Genomic DNA, 25,585 nt, shown 5'->3' with positions numbered 1-25,585 from the left:
TGGAGAAATTGCTTGAGTAGTCGAAAAGTATGAAAGCCAACGGTCCAATATTCTAGAACACTGCTGTGTGTTTTGGACTATGATAAACCCTTAAGCAACACTCACTCTCTGAGGGTGTCTCAGGGGGAGTGGGATATACACAGAAAATAACATTTCCAGTTCACCAAACACTGAACAGATTACACACATGTACATTTGTGAAACTTGCCAAAATAAAGGAAACACCAACATAAAGTGGCTTAATAGTATGTTGGACCACCACCAGCCAGAGCAGCTTCAATGCACCTTGGCATAGATTCTACAAGTGTCTGGAACTCTATTGGAGCAGTGTGACACCAGAAATTCCATAATTTGCTGTTTTGTCGATGGTGGTGGAAAACGCTGTCTTAGGCGCCGCTCCAGAATCTCAAATAAGCGTTCTATTTGGTTAACATCTGGTGACTGAGATGGCCATGCCCTATGGTTTACATCGTTTTCATGCGCATAAAACCATTCAGTGACTACTCGTGCCCTGTGGATGGGGGCATTGTCATGAGGCATAGCCATGGCCTGCCCAGCATTTTTGACCTTATGCATGATGTGATGTTAATTTCTTAATTAACTTAGGAACCACATCTGTGTGGAAGCACCTGCTGTCAATATTCTCTGTATCCCTAATTTACTCAAGTGTTTCCATTATTTTTGTAGTTACCTATAGGTACAGGAGTGAACATACTATACTATTTACAAGCTGTTGTCAACGTTATAGAAGTTCTCATGATATCTTATTCAGTGAAATGTTACATTTACACAGCACTCCAGGGAATATTTCAAGAATCGTCTTAAAATAGTTTAAATAAAGCTACTGATTTGCATATAAATATTAGAAATGGCATCAGAACGTGTCTGGCCGTGTCCGAAATCTGTCTGTACTACTTACTACAACTACATAATGTGTACTATTCATACCATATACTATTCAGAACGTACTGTTTAGTCAAAACGGATGCAGTAAGCAACAAATACCAAGCTACTAGGCTCACCCATCCTGAGAATGCGTCATCTAATGCGCAATTGCATTGATTTACGCAATTTGTTCATTTGGTATCTTATCTCATTATCTTATCTCATTATCGTCAGATTATCCGTTTTTGTCTCTGGAGAGATGATTCTCTTCCTCAAAAGTTTTTCAGCAAATTCTACCCGATGAAAAGCCTAAATGAGTAATAACCTGGCATTTAAAGAATACTTGAAATTTCATATACTATAAACCGTTATATTTTCGCATGCCTAAAATGCCTACTATTTAGAATGCAAGTATGGTTATTTATTGAGCAAATTGAGAGAATCCTACCTCATAACCCAGCACTCTTTCAGGGGTGGCAGGGAGGGCTTCCCAGATCACTTCAATTTGAGCTGCAGACACACTCCTGCCCCAAACCCTCTTAGGAGCCTCACTGGGGACTGCAGAAATAGAGAGCTGGTGAGCACCACTCACTCAACACCATCAAACACACTAATAGGAAGCAGAAGCAGGCAGAGAATAGACCTGTAGTTTCACTGGAGAGAGCTATATTGCTTGGGCTTGGTTTTTAATGGGATCTGTGACTGACATTAGGGAAGACTATCTTCACGGCAAATTCAATTAACACAGTACCTCACTGACAGCCCAGTGTAGTAAGTGTCAGCTAGGATTTCCTGTAATCTACCTCTGCAATAACAATAACTAATATCAAGTTGAAACTCCCAGCTTGAGAGGGGGAAAAGTGTCTGAACCAACTTATTTCATCATTACTATTCAAGGTCGTGCCTCCAGAATACAAAAGATTAGGAGCTGTTTGAGCGTGGTTCCACTGGCTGCCATTGCCTTTACCTTCCTCTGCTGAAAACACTGTGGCTATGGAACTGAAAGGCCCCTCCCCGCGGTTGTTGTACGCCCCAACCTTCACATCGAACGGAGAGAAGGCCGGGATGGTGTCGTTGCGGAAGACGTATCGGGCGACCCCAGGCGTGGAGATGACCACTCGCGTCCAAGTGACAGCACCCAGTGGCCGGAAGGCGATGATGTAACCGAAGCCCTCTCCATTCTGCAGTTCCTCAGGCACGGGCTGGGAGCGAAACACAAAACTATAGTGATATTAAAACGCATACAGACAAAGACACAGACACCCCTGCCTTTGTCCTCAAGCACCCGCCAAAGAGGGCTTCAACACGAGCTGCAATGATTAGATGCGGCGTTTTCCCCCCTACACCACAACCCACAGATCCTTTTCTCCCTGCATTGGTACATCATTGTGGATGAAGTGGGCTTCAAAGAAACAATCTCTTTCCCGGAGTTGAATCACGTTGGGGGCTGGCACTCCGAGGCCAGACCCCAGAACGGAGGGGCTGGCTCTAGTGCAGGTCATGAAATTGCTCCATTCAATTCTGCACAATTAAGCAAAACCATTACCAGGCTATGGAGAGAGCAGTAAAACCTGACAGATGACTTACCTCCCAAGTTATCACTAATTCAGATTTTGTGCCGCCTCCGCCTCCAACATCAGTGGGAGCTGTATCAGGCACTGTAAGGCAAAGCCCAAAGGAAAGCAATTAGAAGGCAGTTAACATAGCTGAACTACAGGTCTATAAGTCTAGCCCCACGACAGTTTTAAAATGCATCCAGAATATTTTTTAATTTTACAAACCACAACTTCTCCCTTGATACGAGCGACCCAACATGTTTTGGAGTATATCCTCCTACTCGAATAGCAAGTCTCACAATGAATAAACAACTTCGTTTTTGATTTAGCTGTTAAGTTTAATAGTCAGAAAATGCCATTTTACTTGACAACTGTTTTGTGCATGGCTCTGCACAAAAGATTTGTGGATCACTCATGTGCATCCTGATGTGTATTTACCCAAAGTAAATGGTCCATCACATTTCATCTGTCACATTAGCAACTGGTTCAACCAGCATTTAAAGTCAGATGTCAGGGTTCTGTGTATATCACTTTGTGTGTGTGTGTCTACATATGTATTTTAGAGAGAGTAGAGGAGTGACACTCACTGGCATCCTCTGTCCTGGTCTTGGCTGAGGCTGGACTAGGCTCTCCCATGCCCACACTGTTGCGGGCCACCACCCGGAACTCATACTCCACCCAGGCATTCAGACCCACTACAGTGGCTGTCAACGTGTTGCCATTGATTTCCTCGGGAACTGGAAGTGGAAAGGAGAGCGTTCAACATTACCATCTACATAAGCATGGCTAAGGTGTGCTCTGTTCTGTACTGTATGCTAGGTGTATTAGCTACCTGTGTCTACAGCTTGCCAGCCCACAGTGAAGGGTGTCCTGGCCTGGATGATGTAGCCGGTGATAGGGCTGCCATTGTCCCTACCAGGTTTCCAGGAGAGCTGGGCTGTGCTATCTGTGATCTCCTCCACCGCTACAGTGTCCGGGGGCCCGGGGGGACCTGACTCAATCAGACAATTAGCAAAGTGAGCCTCCACACCAAGCTCACAACACCACCACCACCCCTCCCATTCCCAACTCATTATGCTCTTGCCTTTACTGCTGACCCTGTTACATATCAAGGCCATTACACTCCATCCAATTAAGGGTTGTGTCCTTGGTCCGGCTTCACAGGGGCCTTTAATTCAGACGTGTGATATGTGAGGCTGAGAAGTGATTATGAACACAGGATCACTAACACCGAACAGGGACATGGGAGGGGTACATTTGTGAAGAGAGAAAGAGCGAGAGCAAGAGTTAGAGATTGAGAGAGAGACAGTGAGTGAGACAGAGACAATGAGTTAGAGAGAGACAGTGAGTGAGACAGAGACAGTGAGTTAGAGAGAGACAGTGAGTGAGATAGAGATGCAGCAAGATTGAGAAGTACAGCAAATATGTGACCCGCTTCAGGAAGCTAGGCATTTGTCGCACGTCACTACTTCACAGGAGAGGCATTTGAACATATACTAGCGTTCAAAAGTTTTGGGTCACTTAGAAATGTCCTTGTTTTTAAAGATTTTTTTTTTTTTTAATTGTCCATTAAAATAACATCAAATTGATCAGAAATACAGTGTAGACATTGTTAATGTTGTAAATGACTATCTATTGTAATTGGAAGCGGCTGATTTTTAATGGAATATCTATTTAGGTGTACAGAGGCCCACTATCAGCAACCATCACTCCTGTGTTCCAACAGCACCTTGTGTTAGCTAATCCAAGTTTATCATTTTGAAAGGTTAACTGATCATATGAAAACACTTTTGCAATTATGTTTTCCTGTTTTCCTGTTTAAAGAAGCAATAAAACTGGCCTTCTTTAGACTTGTTGAGTATCTGGAGCATCAGCATTTGTGGATTCGATTACATGCTCGAAATGGCCAGAAACATAGAACTTTCTTCTGAAACTCGTCAGTCTATTTACATCATTAACAATGTCTACACTGTATTCATGATCAATTTGATGTTATTTTAATGGACAGAAAAAATATATATTTCGAGAACAAGGACATTTCTCTCTGTGACCCCAAACATTTGAATGGTAGTGTATATTTTTATCAAAGTGCGCTTTTTGGCAGAAATGCCTTCTGTTGCATGTGAACTTTAATATGCCTCAATAACAATCTTGTATTCCATCTGTAAATATGAATACAATTGCTAAATTACAAGCCTAGTTGGATTAGCCAAGGAAAAAGTGAGAACTGTCCCGCTAGCCATGATTATCTGAGATAATGGTAGGGCTGGACATGCCGGGAGATGAGTTTGGATTGGTCTGCCATGTAGCATGCCTCTGTCTATAATGTGAGCTGCTCAGTACATGTTGATAGTCCTTTCTCTCACAGTGTTTTTTAAAGATATTATGTTAGCCATCGAGAATTACAAAAGTTTTGCTACTTTTCTCAACAACATTGATGCTTTGAATTTACCAGGTGCTATCAACAGATCAGTTGGAAAAAGTTGTGATGGACTACTTTCTGCACACGCCATGGTCAGTGTGAACCGGAGTGACTTGACAACGCTGGCCAAACAAGATGTAGCTACAAACAAAACGGAGTTAAAGTTTCAGTTTGCCATGAAGCGTTCATCCATGTACACTTGTAAGAGTTTAGCTACATTTTCAGATATTATACGTGTCTAATTTTGTCAGAAAGTAATTTTCATTGCAAGTTAAAGTTAGCTAGCTAGCCAACGTTAGCATTCTGGCTTGGTAGCTAGCTAACAGTATGTGTATGATTTGTGTAGTGATATTATTTGAACCAGAAATCCCTTTGCATTGCAAGTTACTGCCTAATGTTAGCTAGCTAACATTGAACCTGGTTGGCTAGCTTTAGCTACTTGCAGATTCATACTACAGCTATGACAATGTTTGTATTGGTAGTAGTATGAGTTGGGATTATGCCGGGTTCATTGTTTAGCTGGCTAGCTATCTAGCTACATGTCTAAATGAAAGGCTACACTTCACCAGATGATTACATGACCCATCAAGTCAGCCAGGTGTGTCGGGGTGACTGCGGCCATCTATTGTATTTCATGAACATGTGTACATGTCTAGACAATAGTGACCCATTCATTTAGCTAGATGTGGCTGGGGGGTGGTTATAGCATTTCTTTCACGTGACAATTAATTTATACACGTGTGTCTGGGTAAACGTCATCTAATAATTATAACAAATGTATACAATATCTGTATAAATCTGGACTATTTCTGTTTTTGATATTGCTACTATGCAAGTGACCATTTCACTGTACCGTTTACACCTTCTGTATCCTGTGCATGTCACAAATACATTTGATTTGATATGGTGTGTTTATACCATTGAAGGCAATGTGAAGAACAACATGACCTGCACCAAAGTCAGATTAGGATGTAGGCCAAGGACTAGATAAAGTGAGTTTTTACCTGGAGTTTGTCCTTATTGTAGGCTACTACTTTTACCACTTTTAGTATTGAAAATGTTGGATATTTACTACACTACTCACTCTGTTTAGCACATGCCCTCACATGTGAATCCTTAAAGAGATGGGTGGGACTAAGGTTTAAGAGGGTGTGAACGATGTTGAATGGGTGTAGACAAAGAAGAGCTCTCCATTAGGTGTATAAAACAATTCAAGGGCCATTTTCTTAACAGTGTGGTTACAAGTGTATCCACTTTCAAAGCACAATTCCTTTCACATTGTTCCTTAACTGCAGTTTATGAGATAACATCTTCTAGCGCTGTGTGTCTTTTATCCAATGTAAAAAAAACACCATACATTTTTTTTGCTACCAAATCTAAAAGTGGTTGGTCACATATATGCTCCAAAAGATGTTGTTATTTGCTCCTCTGTTTCATTATTCAGATGCTTCTATGTTTTTTTTTGTCAATGTGTAAATGAGCCAATTAAAGCAATTCTCTGTAACAAACAATGGCTTTCCAAAACACCGGGACAGCTATTACAGGGTGTTATGGGCATGCAATGCATGCCAATGTAAATCACTAGAGATAAGTTACAATGATGAGATATGATACACTGCGCTTAACAGATATTAACTGCTGCCGTGGAAGCACATTATGTGCCATTTTAAATTTTTAGCAATGCCAAATATTGTCTTTCAAAAACATGTCATACAAATGTTCTCATTACACCAACATCACACATCGTCACATTTGTATACCATGTCATGTCATGAAGAAATTGGTGTAAGATAATTATATTTGTCTGCAGAGTTCTCACCAAACTATGAATATATTTATGGTTAAATTTGACATTTTAGTCTTTCAGCAGATGCTCTTATCCAGAGTCATTTACAGGAGCAATTAGGATTAAGTGCCTTGCTCAAGGGCACATTGGCAGATAGTTGGCTCTGGGATTTGCACTAGCGACCTTTCGGTTACTGGCCCAAAGCTCTTAACCGCTAGGCTACCTGCCGCCCCACAGGTAGCTTGGCAGCAAGTTTAATTCACCAATATTATTCATATAGGCCTATAAAATGATAGTCTGGTTGCCAGTCTGTTTAGATCACATTCCACTCCTTGTACTCCATGGCATGTGCCAAATTTTTAGCACATGACATGGAGAACAATGACTGGAATGTAAGCTAAACAGACTGGTACCCAGACTAATAAAATTAACTATGTCATCTAGATTGCAATTCCAGCACCAATTTATTGCATGAATCAATTTTAATTCTATCAAAGTGCTTACAAGATTTTACATTGGAAGCTCTATGATCAAACATTCACAGCCGGATCTATATTGTATTTCGACACTCAAACTTTTCTGAAGAAGCTCAAATGTAAATCACTTCTGAGAAATAAGTCTCTGTACACATGTGAATCTCATAGCCAGAGTGAACATGAATTCCATAGAGGCAGATTTTACAACCTTAACAGTTGGTTCTTTTACCTTTCACAACCAAGATGGCTGAAGCAGACAAGCTCTCCACGTCGGTGTTGATAACACAGACATACTTTCCCCCGTGATTCAACTGGATGTTACGAATCATCAGATCTCCTGAGATGCTCTACAAGGGAAAACAACAACACACAACAAAATCTGATGTAAAATCGTGAAATCCAAAGGAAATACACTCTGAAACTGTTTTATAATTATTTTTGCGCAACTGCCTGTGTGATCCTACTGTAGGTTGATTAATAAATACATGCATCACATCGGAGCAATATCATGTGCTGCTATCTTCTTTTTCTTTCCAAGTGTGACTGTAGCTTTAAAATTGAGAAAGCTCTGTGTACGGAGCTGCATGTGGTCCCCTCAGGTCACAGAGTCTTGTGACACACGGAAACCAGCAAGAACGTGAGCTGTGTTCTAAACAAACAGTCCTGTTGGCTACGCTTCAGGCACTGCATGCTCCCCTACTCAGCCTCGCACAGGACCACCAAAACAAACACACAACGGCTAATTGGCAAGATGATCCTAATTATTCAAGAATTACATAAGCAGGGATGGATGAGAAATTAGAACAACTTACAGACTAAGAGCTAATATTGTTCTAAATAAAACAGTATGCTCTTTGACACCATGGGGAAACTAAAGCTGATAAACTATTGAAAAACCTAAAGAGGAGTGAGATGTGATGAAATAGCTTCAGTTCATCTTCCCATCTGCCATGGAGCCTTAAGTGGAGCTACAGAAGTCAATGTGGAAGAGCTATCAAATTTAAATGTCTTCATATTTTAAAGTGAGTGAAATGGGATCATCTTTATCTGTAGTTAACTATTAGGTACATAGCAATGGTACCCATCACTCTATCTGGGGAGTGGGACTCACATTCTAAAAATTCAGAGCCAATGTTCACTTAGTAGTGGTCTGTCACACATACACAGCATGTCATCCTCCAGGACTCCTTTTAAAATAGAGTGTGCTTGTCTGGAGAGGATTCACCTGAGGGCTAGCCAGGTTAGACACACTCAAGCCACGCCAAATTTCATCAACTCACTGGGTAGTGACCATGGCTCAGCTAGGCTCGGTTGCAATTGGGCATGAACGCCCCGAGGATCCTCACCTCTCGGAGGCAAAGACAAAGCGGAGCAGAGTGGCACTTATGTGTGGCTGAGGGACGGCATGGCACTCCTCTCCTCTGAAAGGCTAACATGCTCATGCCATGTCTGCCTCTGACATGCCAGCCAGCAGCTGCCTGACTGGAGAGTGAGGGGTTAAATTCCATGCCTTGGCAGGCAGGAAGCTATGAGGCAGATCTGGTTTAATTATGTTAATTAATTCATCAGACGCTGTTGAGAGGAGCTGGTAATCTCCCTGGGCATGGGGATACGGAATATGTGAAAACTGTATCTCATTATTTGTGTGTCCATATGTCAATGTCATTTGTAATTGCCATTTGTCTATCCACGCAGGCGTGAACTTAGCATGACCACGACGTGGGAGGGGTTAAACTCTGATATCAACTTCAACTTTGATCCATTAATTATTATTTTTTTCAGCTATAGCCATACAATGAACCTTGGGTGAATAATGAATCCATAAAACAGTGATAAATGATTCTCTAAAACAATTTGGCAGAGACGAGCGCAGAACAAATGACAGTGCTCGTCTATCAAAAGGAACACATATTTTCGCCAAAGAGTAGTCAGTCTCTTATCGTTAATTGAAGGCATGAGGAATTCAGATGAACATTTTACTGGTGCGAAGGCTTGCCCTTGGTTAATGCCAGCCAACTCACTACAAATGATTTCAGGGCACAAGATTCATAAATAGGTATGCAAATTAAATTAACGCAAAGAGAGATGATTTAAAAAAAAGATCTCCCTTGGGGTGGAGAAATTAGAAGTTTAAGGGATGAAAAGTAAAAACACTTTTAATTCATCAGGCTTCTTCCACCATTGAAACAGCTCTCCACCTTTATGTTGTCTTACGAATAAGATCACAATTCTTATGGTCTGTCTGATAGACAGGGAGTTAAAAGATAAATGGAAGAGTAAACATAACTTGAAGCAATGGAAGTTAAATACATCCTACTGAAGCATCGCTTCAATGTTAAAACTGCTGCTAAGGTTTGATCCCAACAGTACTCTTCTTGAATACACGTTTAATAAAGTAGCCTACAGTGTGAGGGTAGGGCGTTTAGGAGGTAGCTAACCTATTATACAGAGATTATACAGAGTTTCCAAATGAGGCATATTATTTTGCAGTCTGACACACTGTGTGAAACAATCAATCCTAGAATAGCCTCACAGCAGTTGTCCACTGCTCCTGATGACTCACCCCTCCTACTCTGTCGAAATGGTCGGCATCCCCATGGAAGTCTATGAGCTGCCCGTTGAAGGCCCAGGAGAAAGACACATCCAAGGCTGGATCGCTGGCTATCTGGCAGGGCAGCACGATACTTTCGCCAACAATGATCTCCATGTTAGCAGGCCGCTGGGTGATTCTGGTGGGCTCTGTCCAGACAATGACAGCTTAGTATGCATCTTAATACTCTCTGGGTGGGAACCATTACACTCAAACAACTCTAGTGTAATTATATCGTACTATCATTACGACAAGGATCATCATAGCTACGTGTATCTTGGTTCGAGCACTTAGCTTTCAAAACATTTCTGGTTGACTCTTCGTATTTGCATGGTCAATTTGGGGGGAAATGTTTGAAGTAGGATTATGCAAGCAGAATGCATTTCCAATGCTGGCTGTAGAGAATTGGATGCAGTGGACTATGGGAGCCTTGTAAGGGAAAGGTCAGGATAATTACATTCCATTAGATTAAAGGGATCAGCTGTCGGAGTAAAACTTTAAATAAGCGAATGAGAAAACAAGGGAGGTGGAGACAGACGTTTACAACACATGTACCAGATATCTGCATCTGCACGTTAGGTCTCCGCATCCATAAGTAATGACCGTTACTTAATTGCAGTACAATATTTGATTGCCTATTTGAGCACCATTGCAATTGCTTTAATTAGAAAATAACAACTGTGACTGTGTTAAGTTGTACAGACAAAATAGTCAGGATCACTTTCATTAGATGTTAGGCTGGAATTATTAGTACATTTATCAACACAAAGAAGTACATACAAATATCAGACAGTACACTCTAAAAAACGCTGGGTTGTTGGATGACCCAACTACTGGGTTGCAGTCAGTGGGCCACTGGGTTGTTTTCTTTAAAAAGTGCAGGGTTGGGTTGTTGATGCTGGGTTAATAATGCTGGGTAATTGAGATATGGGGCAGAAAACAGAAGGTGTGGCTTAGTAGGGGCATGGGTTTCAGATGGTTCTTTTTGCCAACTTGTAAAGGTAAATGTCATTCCTGTTCATCCGTTGTGTTGTACTGTTGTCACGTTAAGGTTAAACACTAACAGTTTTGTAGCTTCACTGAAGCTTATTGAAGTGTGGGCTGCAGGGAGCCTAGTGGTTAGAGCGTTAGGCCAGTATCCGAAAAGTCGCTGGTTTGAATACCCGAGCCTGCAAGGTGAAAAATCCGTCGACGTTCCCTAGTTTTGGGGGTGATGCCTCAGGGATTATTGGGAGAATATGTTGTGAGAGCTCACCTGTGATAAACAGCCTTCCAGTGGTGCTTGCAGTTCCAAACGGATTCTTAGCGATGCACGTGTAGCTTCCCGCATCCCTCCTGGTTACATTGGCAATCTTCAGTGTCCCGTTGGGGAGCAGAGTAATCCTGGGGGATGAGTAGCAGAGATTCAGAGCTTGTGCTTGGGTAGAGAACAGAAGTGCCGTGTCTAAATCCAGTCCAAGTGCTAGGGCGCATCATCGCCTTCCTTTCAACGCCATTTACATGTTTCCTTCTATTCCAGAGGAAAGTCCAACTGTCATTTCAGAAAATGGACTTTGCATTTTTCAATTTCCTATGAAGATTGGTGTCCTAATGCCAATCCTTCCACCCAGGTTTGTCATCCAAGAGACTAAATGACTGAAATGTAAGTCTTTGCATATACTAGGCATTCAACATGCACAGATGCTGCATACTACTTTACTGGGCTTTGTTGTCTTCTCATTAGCCTGTACTCCTATTCATCCACACATCTGAAAATATTCTAATCACACATAACCACACTTTGTGAATGGGTGACAATTCATGCTGAGTTCCACACTACCTCTCGTTTCTCTGCACAATCTCATTGCCTTTCTTCCACAGGCTAATTGCCCGGGGCGAGGCTTGGGGCTTGCACTCCAAAGCCACATCACTGCCTGAGCGAGCTTTTAGCAGGGCCTTCAGTGGATTCTTGGAGAAACTGGGAGGTGATGCTAGAGAAGATGCAGGGGGTGAAAAAAACGCAAAGAAGACAACTTGAACCAACTCCCAGATCAAATGTGCTGAGCTGAGATTGACTCTCATTCCCTCCCTCCTTCCCCTACCCTCTGGCATAAAAGCCATTATTTCCATAGGAACTGCTCCAGGGCTTCAGCGATGAAGCTCCCCCCCCCGCCCCCAGTCCTCACTACACAGTATGAGATTCTCTAAACTTTTGGCTTCATCTGTCATCATCATGTTTTGTCAGCCATCATCTGAGACCCCCAGTGTCATTAAATATCAAGACAGAATTGGATTTCTCATCCAGTAGGTCAGATAGAACTCATCAAAGCTCTCCAAATAAATCGATATGTCATCTACATGAGAAAGCCCTCTGACGCCACTATGCAACGTATCTGTAGCATCAAAATCAATATAATGAAATGATTGAAACTAAAATGAGACACTCCATCAGATTCAGATTTTCTTTTCTGGAGCCGAAGTGGCATTAAATGAGGCAGCAGAGTGATTTTTGAAAAGGGTAATCGCAGGATGCTAGTTGTACCTTTAAGAATATGATCAAACACACAGCAAGATAGACACAGATAAAAAGCAGAGAGGAAAGCAATCTTACCTAACACCATTAGCTCAGCGCTGGAATAAATAATGCCATGTTTGTTTTCAGCCACACACTGATACATCCCGGTGTCTGACAGGTTTAATGCTGCTATGGAGAGAGCCCCGTTTTCAATTTGTCTCCGGCCCTGTGTATGAGAAAGCAGACAGATCTGTATACGTATTGCTGGAGCAGTCTAATATGTCCACAGGCGCAAATGCAATTACTTGTACACTATGAAGAGACAAAGAAAGCAAGAGAGAAGAATACTTTTTTATTTTATATCCCTCTGTTGCAGTATGTATGCTCAGATTGGGGCTAAAAAATGCTGACCTGCAGCTTCAATGAAAAGGGAAAAAAAGCAATGTTGACAATACCAGTAGAACACTAATAAGCAATTTATTTTCCATGGCCATCCAGTTGGAAAAGCCACTAAGACAGGTCTGATTTTTTTTGCTGATGTCTTACTCAGACTGAATTTTAACCCCATCAGCTGTTAAGAGAGCCTGAACCACGGCATATTATGGTGGAGATGTTGATGTGATGTGTCTGTGGGACAGGTCCCTCAGATCGGATCCATCACAGTGCTGTGAAGGGGGGGGGGGGGGGGTTGAACGATCTGCATGCTCAGAGCTGGTGGTTGCCAGGGCTCCATACATACCTCTGCCATTAGGTTGTCTCCATTCTTCAGCCAGCTGTAGGAGGGCTTGGGCTTCCCGTTAGCCTTACACTCCCAGAACAGATTCTCCTCAATGGACAGGGCCCCGTCGATCATTGTCTGGAGCCAATGGGGCTTCGCTATGAAAAGAGGGAATATGCAAATGCCAGGGACATGGATTCAAAAGACATAATGACGATAAAAAGGACAACTGAGTCAAGACTAAAAATGAATTGTTATCACGGACCACTGAAATAATATAAGCATTGAATGAATATTCCATCATTTCACACAATTACTATGCTAATCTCACTGAGCATTCAAAACAGCCAGGTTTTCTATCAGACGTCCAAGGCCATAAAAAATTGGGGATATCTATTACAACAGCACGTTGACTCATAAGTCTCTCTGGATTTGAAATGGATCACTTACCATGGAAGGAGATACGACCTCGTGCAGCGTTTTTGCCTCTGCTATTTTCTGCCACACACTCATACGTCCCAGTGTCTTCCTGCTGGAAATTTTGAATTTCAAGGACTGCGTTGGAGTTCTTCATCTTCACCTTACTGGGAAACGGGACGCCACTGGTTCTCCTCCAACTTATTTCTGGGACTGGGCTGCAATATTAGGAATGAAAAAAAAGCCCTAATGACGACGACTGTCTGAGGTGGAAAAAATGTGATTAACTGTACAGAAGCTTCTACTGTGTAATGGAATTCAATTATTCTCTAAGGATGAGGCTGCCAAAACCTTTACAATTACTGTAACCATACAAATGTGTCTCTCATCCATTTTTCAGTCTCAAATTTCTACGGCTTTGCCTTCCTGGGAGATGTATGAAAGGACATTTGATTTTCACATCCTTACTATGTGATATTGCTTTCTGTAGCCCCTTGGGAATCTGTGATATTTGTTTGTTTATCCCCATTAGCTTTTGCAGAGGCAGTAGCTATTCTTCCTGGGGTACAAAAAATCCCACAAAACATGACAAGTAACAAAGTACTGATAAACTGACAGACAAGAGCAGTCACACACATTTTAAATACAATGATATGCAAACAATTCAAAAAGACCAAACTAAAAAGGACAAATACCACAAAAATGTGTGTTAGATTGTGTCTGTGTGTGCGTGTGTTTGTGTGTCACCTTGTACACTATGAAGAGACGAAGAAAGCAAGAGAGAAGAATACTTTATTTTATTTTATATCCCTCTGTTGCAGTATGTATGCTCAGACCTGACCTGCAGTCCCCGCCGTTACATGAGATGTTGTTTTATATATTTTTTAAAGGTAATTTTTCTGTTTTCTTCAATAATTGGAGATAGAAGGGAGTTCCACGCGATCATGGCTCTGTATAATACTGTGTGTTGCCGTGGATTTGTTTTGGATCCCGGGTGGCACATCTTGTGGGTGTCTGAGCTGAATGTTATTTGATTATGCAGAAAATCTGGAATGTTCATTACAGTAATACTTCTCATAAAAACGAGAAGAGAAGCAGTTAATCTCTCGTCAACCCTCAACCAGGAAAGACAGGCATACATGTTGTTGATGTTAGTTCTGTGCGTGCAGTTAAGGGAAAGCCCTTTTGCTGCTCAGTTTGGATTCAGCTGCAGCTTTGCTGGTTCTTTATTTGCTGCACTTGACCATATTACCGGGCATTAATCAAAATGGAACAAGACCAGAGCCTGAACAACTAGTACAGTTGATTTTCTTCACAACAACTGATAATTAACAACTGATTATTAACCATCCAATGTTACACCTAGGAGTTCAGCTTCCTCAACTTGCTCAATGGTCACTCCATTTGTACACAACTCCAGTTGAGGTTTAGGTCTTAGAGAACGCTTTGAACCAAATAAAATTGTTTTAGTTTTAGATGTATTTAAGACCAGTTTATTATTAATCACCCATTCTGATATGGACTGTAAATCCTTATTTGGAATTTCAGTGAGCTCACTGGCTTCGGGTGCTGACATGTAGAGTGTGGAATCATCTGCATGCATAGTCATTCTAGCTTTGTGTAAGACCAGTGGCAAATCATTTGTAAAAATAGAAAAGAGTAACAGCCTAAGGCAACTGCCTTGAGAGACTCCGTACTGTACATATCTGATGTTAGAGAAGCTTCCATTGAAGAACTCTCTCTGGGTTATATTGCATACATAACTCTCCAACCATGTCATGGCAGGTGATGTAAAGCCATAGCAAGTCAGTTTCTTCGATAAAAATGTATAATAAAATCACATCCTGCACTGAAATCCATGTATTTTAAACAATCATCTGTCATTGGAGTCAGTGCAGTACAAGTGCATGCCCTTCTCTACAGTATATGCATGCTGAAAGTCAGTAGCTAACTTGTTCTCAGAAAAATAGCATTGTATTTGGTCACACAAATGATTTCCATTAGTTTACAAAGAGTAGGCAGCAAACTGATTGGGTGTCTGTTAGAGCTGGCAAGGGTGCTTTACTATTTTTAGGCAGTGGAATGACTTTAGCTTCCTCCCACGGCTATGTACACACACCTCTTTAGGTTTTGGTTAAAGATATAGCAAAAAGGGGAGGCAATACAGTCCACTACCATTCTCAATAGTTTCCAATCAAGGTTGTCTATATCTGGTGGCTTATCATTATTGATGGATACCAATAGTTTTTCCAGCTCTACCACACTAAGTTTACCAAATTCAAAACAGCACTCCTTCTCTTTCATTATTAGATATTTTATACAAAAATATGATGGTTCACTGTTCAATGTTTTTATTTCACTTATGTTTTTACACTTTACTAGCGAAATAGTAATTGAAATGATTGGCAATATCAAAAGTTTAAAAAATAAAATAAATGACCCATCAACTTCAATGAACGATGGAGATTAATTGGTTTTTCTGCCCATGATATAACTTAAAGTACGCCGAAGTTTTTACCCATTGTGTTTTATGTCTTTTATCTTGGTTTGGTAATATAGTGTAGTCACAAAATGTCTCAATTTAAAGTATGTCAACTAATCAGCTGAGCAGCTTGACTTGTTTGCTACCTCTTTTGCATAATTTCTTTGAACCATAATATTTTTCTATTAATCATCAATCCAGAGGGCTCCAACAGCTCTCACAGTTCATTTATTAACAGGTGCATGAATCATGTTACACATACTTCCAGTGTTGCATCTGGGTTCACTTCCTCATACACATCAGGCCAACAGACATGTTATACATCTTCAACAAAAAGAGTCATGAGAAAACATTTTATATCATCTCTTGTAAATTACTTTAGGCTCAATCTTTGGCACTTAGGCTTTCCTTCTTATTGCCACGATGTTATGGGAACGGATATTGTTTTCGAGCAAAGCTCTGCGGCATGAGTGAAGATCTGATCAATACAAGTGGATGTCACAGATCCAACACTATTGATATGCACTCTAGTTGTTTGAGTGATAACCTGGGTCATATTGCAGGCGTTAGTCACAGTCAGAAAGATTTCTCTTGAGAGGACAGCTAGTTGCTAACCAGTCAATATTCAGGTCAACCAGAAAATAGACCTCTGTTTAACATCACACACATTATCAAGCATTGCACACATATTATCCAAAATACTGACTGTTACGACTTGGTGGCTTATAGTAGCACCCTAAAAGAAGAGGCTTTAGATGAGGCAGGTGAACTTGCAACCACAAAACTTCAACATTTGACTTGAGCTCTCTAAGCCTTATAGGAATATGGCTCTGAATTTACACTGAGTGTACAAAACATTAGGAACTCTTTCCATGACAAGATTGACCGGGTGAATCCAGGTGAAAGCTATGATCCCTTATTGATGTCACTTGTTAAATCCACTTCAATCAGTGTAGATGAAGAGGAGGAGACAGGGTAAAGAAGGATTTTTAAGAGTTGAGACAATTGAGACATGGATTAAGTATGTGTGCCATTCAGAGTGTGAATGGGCAAGACAAAATAATGCCTTTGAACAGGTTGTGCCAGGCACACCAGTTTGAGTGTGTCAAGAAATGCAACGCTGCTGGGTTTTTCACGCTCAACAGTTTCCTGTGTGTATCAAGAATAGTCCACCACCTAAAGGACATCCAGCCAACTTGACACAACTGTGGGAAACATTGGAGTCAACATGGGCCAGCATCCCTGTAGAACACTTCAGAATTTTAAAACTTTGTTTCCATTGAACATTCCATACAAATAAAATTATTTGAGTTAATTATATGAAGTGTGCCTTGGTCCTCCTTTCTTTTTAATGACCAATTTACCCCTTTTACAAGAGCACCTTCTGCCTACCAAAATCTACTATTACCTTAGCAGCGCTTCCCTTCCTCCTTTTTCTACAAGTTAATCACAGCACTTGTGTAGTGCTTAGAGGAAGCAGCTCCACAGTCATTTTTTCTGTGTTTTGGGGACATTTTACAACTCATACTATGGATTTTACCCAAGAGGCTACAAGATTTTCCTATTCCCATGAAGAGGGTCAAAATATTATTACCACTCCCTCGTTGCTAGATGAGATGACAGCCACAGAGAATACTGGAACGGACTCGAACAAGGCTTACAGAGACTTGCAACACATTATGGAGAAAGACACCAAACTTGACCTCAATTCTATGAGCATGTCTGACTATTGGAGAAAAGGCCTAATCCCCAGAGACCTCCGTATTATGATGTTTCCAGCTAATGGAGCACAAGGTAAGACTGAATTTAGAGATAAATGGGAGGCTATTCTCAACATGTGTTCTTTTGACCTAATGCTACTTCTGATAGAGGAAGCGATAAAGGACATGTAGTCCAAACAGAAGTTGAAGAAGTAAAAAGGAAAATTACAGAACACAGTGACAATTCTAACAAAGCACAATGTGATGAGATTTTGAAAGAGGAAATAGACACATTCACTCTGACATTGAAGCAAGACAAGCTAAGGACATTTAGAAGAGATGCAGTAGACTACAGAGATGGCAAGGTCTTTTCCTGGAGAAAACCAACCCACAAGATCTGTTTATTTAAACTTTATGAGCAGTGGCGATGAGGCCCAGACACTCTGAGGCCGGCTCCTCCAGGAAGAGTAGCCACACAGGACCCCCAACAAGCGAGGGAGAGGACGCGGAAGAGGTCAACACGGAGGGGGAGGAAGAAATCAAGTCTATCCAACCACACCGAGCAGGACCAGAACAAGGCTGTGATCAACACTTCTGGAGAACCCCTTTCTGATGATTGTGTAAGGGTCGTCTAAAGGACTGTCCTTTGCCCCCATATACTCAACAAATGAATTAAATACAAAGATAGACATATTTTGATTCTACAGGAATCTACATCTGAAGGCCTAGTATAAGCAAAACAACTCTCCAACTATAGACACCAGTGTTTCAGGTCAGGCAGTTTCTGTGCCCTCAAAGACACATTTGAAGCCCAAGTCCACCTTTTGTCCCATTGTCCAGAATGCCACACTAAATACACTTGCCAAGAAGATGGATTTTGATGTGGAGAATCCGTTTAAGGGTAAAATTGACTCTAACCAAACGCAACATAATCCAAGACAGAGAGGGATGCAGTTGAATCATTGTCCAAAAATGTATGGATTGTGGTTTAAAAAGCAGAGCAAGGTGGCGCTATAGTAGTGTGGAGTAAAGACAAATGTGACAGAAGCCTACCGTCAATTAGACAATGATGAATTCTACCAATCTCTTACCTTGAACCATACAGAGGACCTAAAAACGGAATTGAAAGGGATCCTCACAGAGCCTTAGGAGAATGGCTACATTTCAGACACTGAGTTCAAATGTATTTACCATGGCAGTCCTCGTATGGATTCTTTTTTTTTTATCTCCTTCCAAAAATCCACAAGAATCTTGAAACCCTCTATGCACCATTTCTTGAGTACCCGGCCTGAGACTGAGATGCCTCCCACATAATTCATTGTCTCACTGACTGAATGGACTCTTAATCATAACATCTTTGTCTTTCAGGGCCGTATTCTTAAACAAGTCAAAGGATGTGCCATGGGAGCTTGCTAGCAGCCTTTCCTATGCCGGTTTGTACTTAGGTAAATGGGGAAATGACTTCATTTTGACCGGATTATACAGTGGGGACGCTATATTGATGATGCTTGGCTGTTCTGGTCTGGCTCAGAAGATAGAACTTATTTCCTCCCACCAATACCTTGGGTTACAAGCAAGGATAACATACATTTTTTTGGACCTTGACATTAGTAAAAATGACAAAGGTTGTTTGCACACATCAATCTTTAGGAAACCATTCTGAGGGCAGACAGCTTTCAAAAAAAGGCTAAAAGAGAATATTCCAATTCCAAAGAGTCAGAATTTGCCATCAGGAAAAAGATTACAGTGTCAAATCTGCTGAATTCGATAATCGCTTCTTGAATCGGGGCTACAGCGCCCAGGTCCTGAAAGATGCAGGTATAAGGGACGTGCGACTTGACAGAAATAACTTGTTGCAAGGGGAGTGCCTCCTGATGCATCAGAGAGAGTGTACTTTGTTACAAAATACAGCACTGAAGCAGAGAACAAATCATTCAAAATAATTGTGGAATCATCCAAAGTGATACGCTACTGTCCTACCCTAAATGACAAATGAGTCCACATACATCTTCCTGTTGACTCTCAACAAACTTGGCTAAACCACAAACCTATGGGTTCTTTTAAATGCAACCAGTGCCACCATTGCAGAAATATTGCACAGAAAAAATATTTTGTTGACACATCTTGGAGTATCAAGTCAAGCATTTCATTAACTGCAAAAACCACTCATGTCACCTACAGATTGGAATGTCCAATAGTGCAAGGTGTTCTACATTGGATGGACAACGAGACACCTTCAAGACCGCTTAGCGGAACACAAGTACGCCATATGGGTAGGCAATGAAGTCTACCCCATGGCAAGGCACTACAAGTCCTTACACTATGGCAACCCTGCCTCCCTACAAGCTATGGGTATTGAACATGTTCTGACCTCAATTAAGATAAGGAAAAAACAGCTAAACCAAAGGGAACATTTTTGGATTGACAAACTATAGGCTACTAAGTACCTTGGTGTAAATGAGGATATGGATTTCTCACCTTTCAGTATCTGGGGTGACCACCATTTGCCTCATGAAGCGCGACATTCGCATAGAGCTGTTCAGGCTGTTGATTGTGGCCTGTGGAATGTTGTACCACTCCTCTTCAATGGCTGTGCTAAGTTGCTGGTTATTGGCGGGAAATGGAACATGATGTTGTACATGTTGATTGAGAGCATCCCAAACATGCTCAATGGGTGACATGTCTGGTGAGTATACAGGCCATGGAACAACAGGGACATTTTCAGCTTCCAGGAATTGTGTACAGATCCTTGCGACATGGGGCTGTGCATTATCTTGCTGAAACTTGAGGTGATGGTGGCGGATTAATGGCACGACAGTGGGTATCAGGATCTCGTCATGGTATCTCTGTGCATTCAAATTGCCATCAACAAACCTCTCTCCCACACGGTGCCACATGGTCTGCGGTTGTGAGGCCGGTTGGACATACTGCCAAATTCTCTAAAACAACGTTGGAGGCGGCTAATGGTAGAGAAATTAACATTCAATTCTCTGGCAACAGCTCATGTGGACATTCCTGCAGGCAGCATGCCAATAGCACGCTCCCTCAAAACTTGAAGAGGCCTTTAATTGTCCTCAGCACAAGGTGCACCTGTGTAATGAGCATGCTGTTTAATCAGCTTCTTGATACGCCACACCTGTCAGGTGGGTGAATTACCTTGGCAAAGAGTAAATGCTCACTAACAGGGATGTAAACTAACTTGTGCATTTGAGAGAAATACACTTTTTGTGCATATGGAACATTTCTGGGATCTTTAATTTCAGCTCATGAAACCAACACTTTACATGTTGAGTTTATATTTTCAGGATATATAAAACCTTGTTTAGCTAACAATCAATCAATCTTGTGAGTGTCAGTTGGTGTATGTGTGCCTGTACATATGTGATGTCGGGCTGAAGCTACTGATCCAGAAGCTTGGCTCTCTAACTCCTTCCAGGCTTTTGGGAGGGTGGACATTGAGCTTATGGTAGCTAATGTAAGCAATGCCCCCACGCTCTCTGGCAGCTTTCATAGCTGGGATAAGTTCTTTCCTCTGGCGAACAGCTTCAGAGAAGTCCTCGTTGAGGAAGATGTTGGTTTCTCTCGAGTTCTTGGCTCTCTCCTGAACAGCCATCTTGTCATTGAACCTTAGGAACTTGACCATTATTGGCCTGGGTAGGTCACCTGGGCTCGTAACAGGTTTTTCAGACGGTAGAAACGTAGGCTAACACAGGTACTCCACGCAATTCCAGCCTGCACAGCTCACAGGGCCGATGGAAACAGCAAAAAACAGCAGGGATTTAAACAGTCACAAGCACGGGACTATATGCAGCCCCAGCCACAAGGGCTAACTGCGTCTCGGGCTGTGTTCAAACGTTCAAGGAAACCTGGCTAGTTTGAAAGCTAGGCTAGCTGCTTCACCAATCAGCAGCTCTTCAGCCTTTAGGGTTTAGCAGTATCCCGGGACAGATAGTAGCAGTCCCAGCAACTGAGGCTAACTGCGTCGCGGGATCCAAACTAAACAGGTAAACAAACATTTTCAAACTTTCAAAAACAACAAACCAAATTCTCTACTGTTCCGCTCTCAGCATGAGTCGCGCTCTGTTGACGTCACTGTGTAATGTGAGTTGGTTGCAGGATAAGGTTGTGGTTTGTGATACTTGACTTCAAGACTATAGGTGATATCACTAATATTCCAGCATCCTAAAAACAGCAACCTCATAATTCTCTCTACTACCGCATTGCAAGTGGTACTGGAGTGCCAAGTCTAGGACAAAAATGCTTCTCAACAGTTTTTACCCCTAAGCCATAAGACTCCTGAACAGGTAATCAAATGGCTACCCGGACTATTTGCATTGTGTGCCTCCCCCCAACCCCTCTTTTTACGCTGCTGCTACTCTCTGTTTATCATATATGCATAGTCACTTTAATTATACATTCATGTACATACTATCTCAATTGGGCCAACCAACCAGTGCTCCCGCACATTGGCTAACCGGGCTATCTGCATTGTGTCCCACCCGCCAACCCCCTCTTTTACGCTACGACTACTCTCTGTTCATCATATATGCATAGTCACTTTAACCATATGTACATACTACCTCAACCAGCCTGACTAACCGGTATGTAACCTCGCTACTTTTATAGCCTCGCTACTATATATAGCCTGTCTTTTTACTGTTGTTTTTATTTCTTTACTTACCTATTGTTCACCTAATACCTTTTTTTGCACTATTGGTTAGAGCCTGTAAGTAAGCATTTCACTGTCAGGTCTACATTGTATGTATTCGGCGTAAGTGACAAATAAACGTTGATTTGATTTGATTACAATGATATGTCTGACATATGCACAAACTTGCACATTCACTCCAACTTACTTTCCCAGAGCGAAACATTCCAGTTTCACCGTGGATCCCTTCGCAGCTGGAACAGTGTCAGGGAAATGAACTTCTATTTTGGGTTCATATTCACCCATTGCTCCTATGAAAGGGAGACAATACACGAACCAAATTTTGGCATCAATGATTAATGGCACACTCGCTTTACGCCCTGAACAACAACAATAACATGGGCCCAGAAACACAAAGGTATTTGTGTGTGGAACAGAAGCGATCACTGAGAGGTTGGTAAGATGGAGAGAAACGGAAAAGGTTTGCAAAAGGTTCAAAGAAGGACACACCTGGGTGAAGGCAGGGATTAATCTCCTTTTCAGACTGAATCTCATATTCAAACTGCTAGGAGGGCAACAGCTTCACCCTTTGACTTTACCTTTTGAGGGGGTAAGATTACTCTTGCTCTTTGACCACTTATAATCAGCATTACAGAATATCTGGATAGAATGGTCTATTGTAGACTGCATAGACTGCCAATGTTTTGTAAATTGGGGCTTAATCTGGGCAGTTTTTAAAAAATCGGGGCAGTTTTTTGTGGTTGTGCTGTCTGATCAGTGTGTCTGTTTAAAGGATGGGATCTTACCATCATTCCTCAGGACCAGTGGTGTAGGAGAGCTGAGGACTTTCCCCTTAGTGATGCTGTTGTTGACCACACAGGTATAGTTTCCCACATCAGAAGGCTCCACTTTAGCAATGTACAGACTTCCTGTCTCCTGGGAGATGAATCGACGACTGTCTTGCTGAACAAAGTATGGGTACTCATTGAAGATCCATGCAAATGTCAGCTCTAGGAGGGAGAGGAATATGACAGTGTTAAATACAGTACAGTAGTATTAATATATTACAACACAGTAATGTGTTTGTAGGAGTCTACATTGAAAAATTCCCTTTTGAAAACATAATTTAGCATGTATGCTAAATAGCTCACAGTATCGGTATTGCCCATTGATGAAATACTGTATTAGAAAACAAAAAGAAAAGCACATTGTAAGCAGATCATGTTGGCATTCCACACAATTTCCTTTTCCTTATTTCAGTTTCCTTCCAAGAAGATACCAGGGCAAATATATTAGAACAGCTATTGGTGCACAAAAAAAAGAGTGTCCAAAGGAAAGAGAGCGAAACAAAACGGATTACAGCGCCTCACTGGCACTCTCATGACACATGCCCTGTCCTCTACCCTGAGTAACTGGGGACAGGGCTTTTTTTCCAGGCTTGACTCATGCATGCCACACTTCTCCTCAGCCAACAGGCCTAGCTAAAGAACACAGAGCGCTGCCACACAGCAATACTGGGTCATCTTGAAAAGAGCCAGTGCACAGATTCATAGGAGCGAGGTACCGTAGCGAAAGCCTATCTACCGTGGCGTGGAGGCGAGAGCGCGTACGGAACTACAAAGGTGTGTATGCAGCGTACTGTCGCTCATCTCCTGTCCCCCTGGGAGGAGAACGCCTCGCAAACCTTGGCTCCTGGGATCACATCTTTGCAGTCGGTTCACTGAAGCCGAAACCAATTCATTCTGACGAAGCAAAGCAAGACCGGGGATCCCTGACTCTGAGCTATGTGGCCGTAATGAACAGTGATGGCATTCGCCAAGAAAATACAAATCAAGAGGAAAATGAAAATATAGTGCAACAACCTCTTTTCTTATTGAACACAATGGCTATTTATGTAACAAGCACAACGCTACAAACATGCAAGAGCTATGACACAAAAATAAACATAATTGAGCCCTGGAGAATAAACACATATTTATGATGGCTCAGAGCCCTAATGCAGTCATTTTAGCTAGCAACGATATTTATTTTGTGGCCATGTCGATGTAACGTGAGATATAATGTGTCATTTGAGAGAGCCTCTATTCCAGCAGTTGAAGCCGCTGAGGCAGAGTAAAAACCTGCAGAGATGTCTTACAGTCAGTGGATAGTGATGGGTCCAACGAGTTCCATGTTTGTGTGTGGCATATTCATGCTTCACAGTGCAATGAGCACAGTGCCACACCTACTTGGTCTTATTCACTTGTTCAAATAGGGAAACAAACAAAAAATACTGTTATGGTGACAACAACATGCCTGGCAGAAGCTCATTTCTGAGTGAGAGGCTGTCGCATTGTGTTTCACACTGGCTACCCCAGGCCATTATCGCCTCCTCCAGCTGTACAAGACTGTATACACACACCTACTGTAGGCACACTTTAGGCCAATACATTAGAGAAGAACCAGCCACTCTACAATGTCATGTTAAAAGTGAGTGGTCCTGCAACAGGGTCAGCCTGTATGTAGGCAAAGTCCGTTATTCAATACTAAGCTAACTGGAATTGAGTAGTGTCGCGATCACACACACTTCAAATAGCCGTCTCGCATGTGCCGAGTCACTTCCTCTGTACAAGTTGAAAACAGTATGGAAGATAAATAAGATATTCCAGAAAGTGATTCTGTTTGTTTTCCCTCTATAGGGTGTAGAGTAAATTAGTTTACAAAATCCCTTTGAATTCTGCATTCCATTTAAGTTAGGATAAGTTACTATTGATTATCTAATACAGGTTTTATTAAAAGCACTTTACTCAGACCGTATTGCCTAATGATCAGGTTAAGACTCCAATTTGAGGAATATTTTTTCAATTGCCACCAGATTTGGCACTACTTGTAAGAAAGTTCAGAATGAAAAAGAAGGCCAGCTAAGCATATCTTTAGTCTGCAAATATCTGTGTGAAATAAGTTCATTTGAGGCTGCTCGCAAGAATCCATGCTTTGAGGCTCTAACAAATAATGTTTTATGAAAAAACTGATTAGGTTAGGAATGTGAGCACACCAAATAGCGCCTGTATATTCACTCATATACCGCATCAAAGATTTTAATTGGATACAGAGGAGAGGCATCTTCAGGTATTCATCAATATCTCTAATATGGAATAAAAACCTACCTCCAGAATGCATGGGTGGTCCACATAACAAAACCACTCCTTGGCCCTCTCGGACACTGACAGCACTCCGTGTCGTTTGGGTCTTGAAGTTATCTAGGTCTTATCAACACAAAAATCAAGGGTAAGCTTTAGTGTTATTACAGAAGACAGAACGGATAGATATAAAGCACAAACCTTCATATTACTCTATGTCTAAATGCAGCTGATAACTCAATCCGTATCAGCTAATGTGTTTCCCAGTTTGTATCTGTTATCTTGGTTTCTT

At 41.7% G+C, this 25,585-nt stretch overlaps 1 protein-coding gene across 1 annotated transcript in view; it reads right to left on the bottom strand.

The window, feature by feature from the left end:
• The window catches only part of LOC115137027 (contactin-3-like), a 50,564-nt gene that overhangs the window by 6,708 nt on the left and 18,271 nt on the right, over positions 1 to 25,585 (bottom strand). Inside the window, exons 4-18 of the mRNA XM_029673020.2 lie at positions 25,321 to 25,419; positions 22,981 to 23,184; positions 22,383 to 22,485; positions 13,378 to 13,562; positions 12,949 to 13,085; positions 12,306 to 12,435; positions 11,535 to 11,685; positions 10,971 to 11,098; positions 9,689 to 9,864; positions 7,355 to 7,472; positions 3,274 to 3,432; positions 3,029 to 3,178; positions 2,473 to 2,543; positions 1,853 to 2,087; positions 1,334 to 1,443 (exon numbers count right to left, since the gene is read on the bottom strand). Of these exons, the coding sequence (XP_029528880.1) occupies positions 1,334 to 1,443; positions 1,853 to 2,087; positions 2,473 to 2,543; positions 3,029 to 3,178; positions 3,274 to 3,432; positions 7,355 to 7,472; positions 9,689 to 9,864; positions 10,971 to 11,098; positions 11,535 to 11,685; positions 12,306 to 12,435; positions 12,949 to 13,085; positions 13,378 to 13,562; positions 22,383 to 22,485; positions 22,981 to 23,184; positions 25,321 to 25,419 (2,156 nt within the window). The remainder of the gene's footprint in view (positions 1 to 1,333; positions 1,444 to 1,852; positions 2,088 to 2,472; positions 2,544 to 3,028; positions 3,179 to 3,273; positions 3,433 to 7,354; positions 7,473 to 9,688; positions 9,865 to 10,970; positions 11,099 to 11,534; positions 11,686 to 12,305; positions 12,436 to 12,948; positions 13,086 to 13,377; positions 13,563 to 22,382; positions 22,486 to 22,980; positions 23,185 to 25,320; positions 25,420 to 25,585) is intronic.

The sequence above is a fragment of the Oncorhynchus nerka genome, linkage group LG2 (genome assembly GCF_034236695.1).
Source record: "Oncorhynchus nerka isolate Pitt River linkage group LG2, Oner_Uvic_2.0, whole genome shotgun sequence".
NCBI classification, from domain to species: Eukaryota; Metazoa; Chordata; class Actinopteri; order Salmoniformes; family Salmonidae; genus Oncorhynchus; species Oncorhynchus nerka.
The sequence above is the reverse complement of the archived record's forward strand: the minus strand, read 5'-3'. Positions and strand labels throughout refer to the sequence as shown.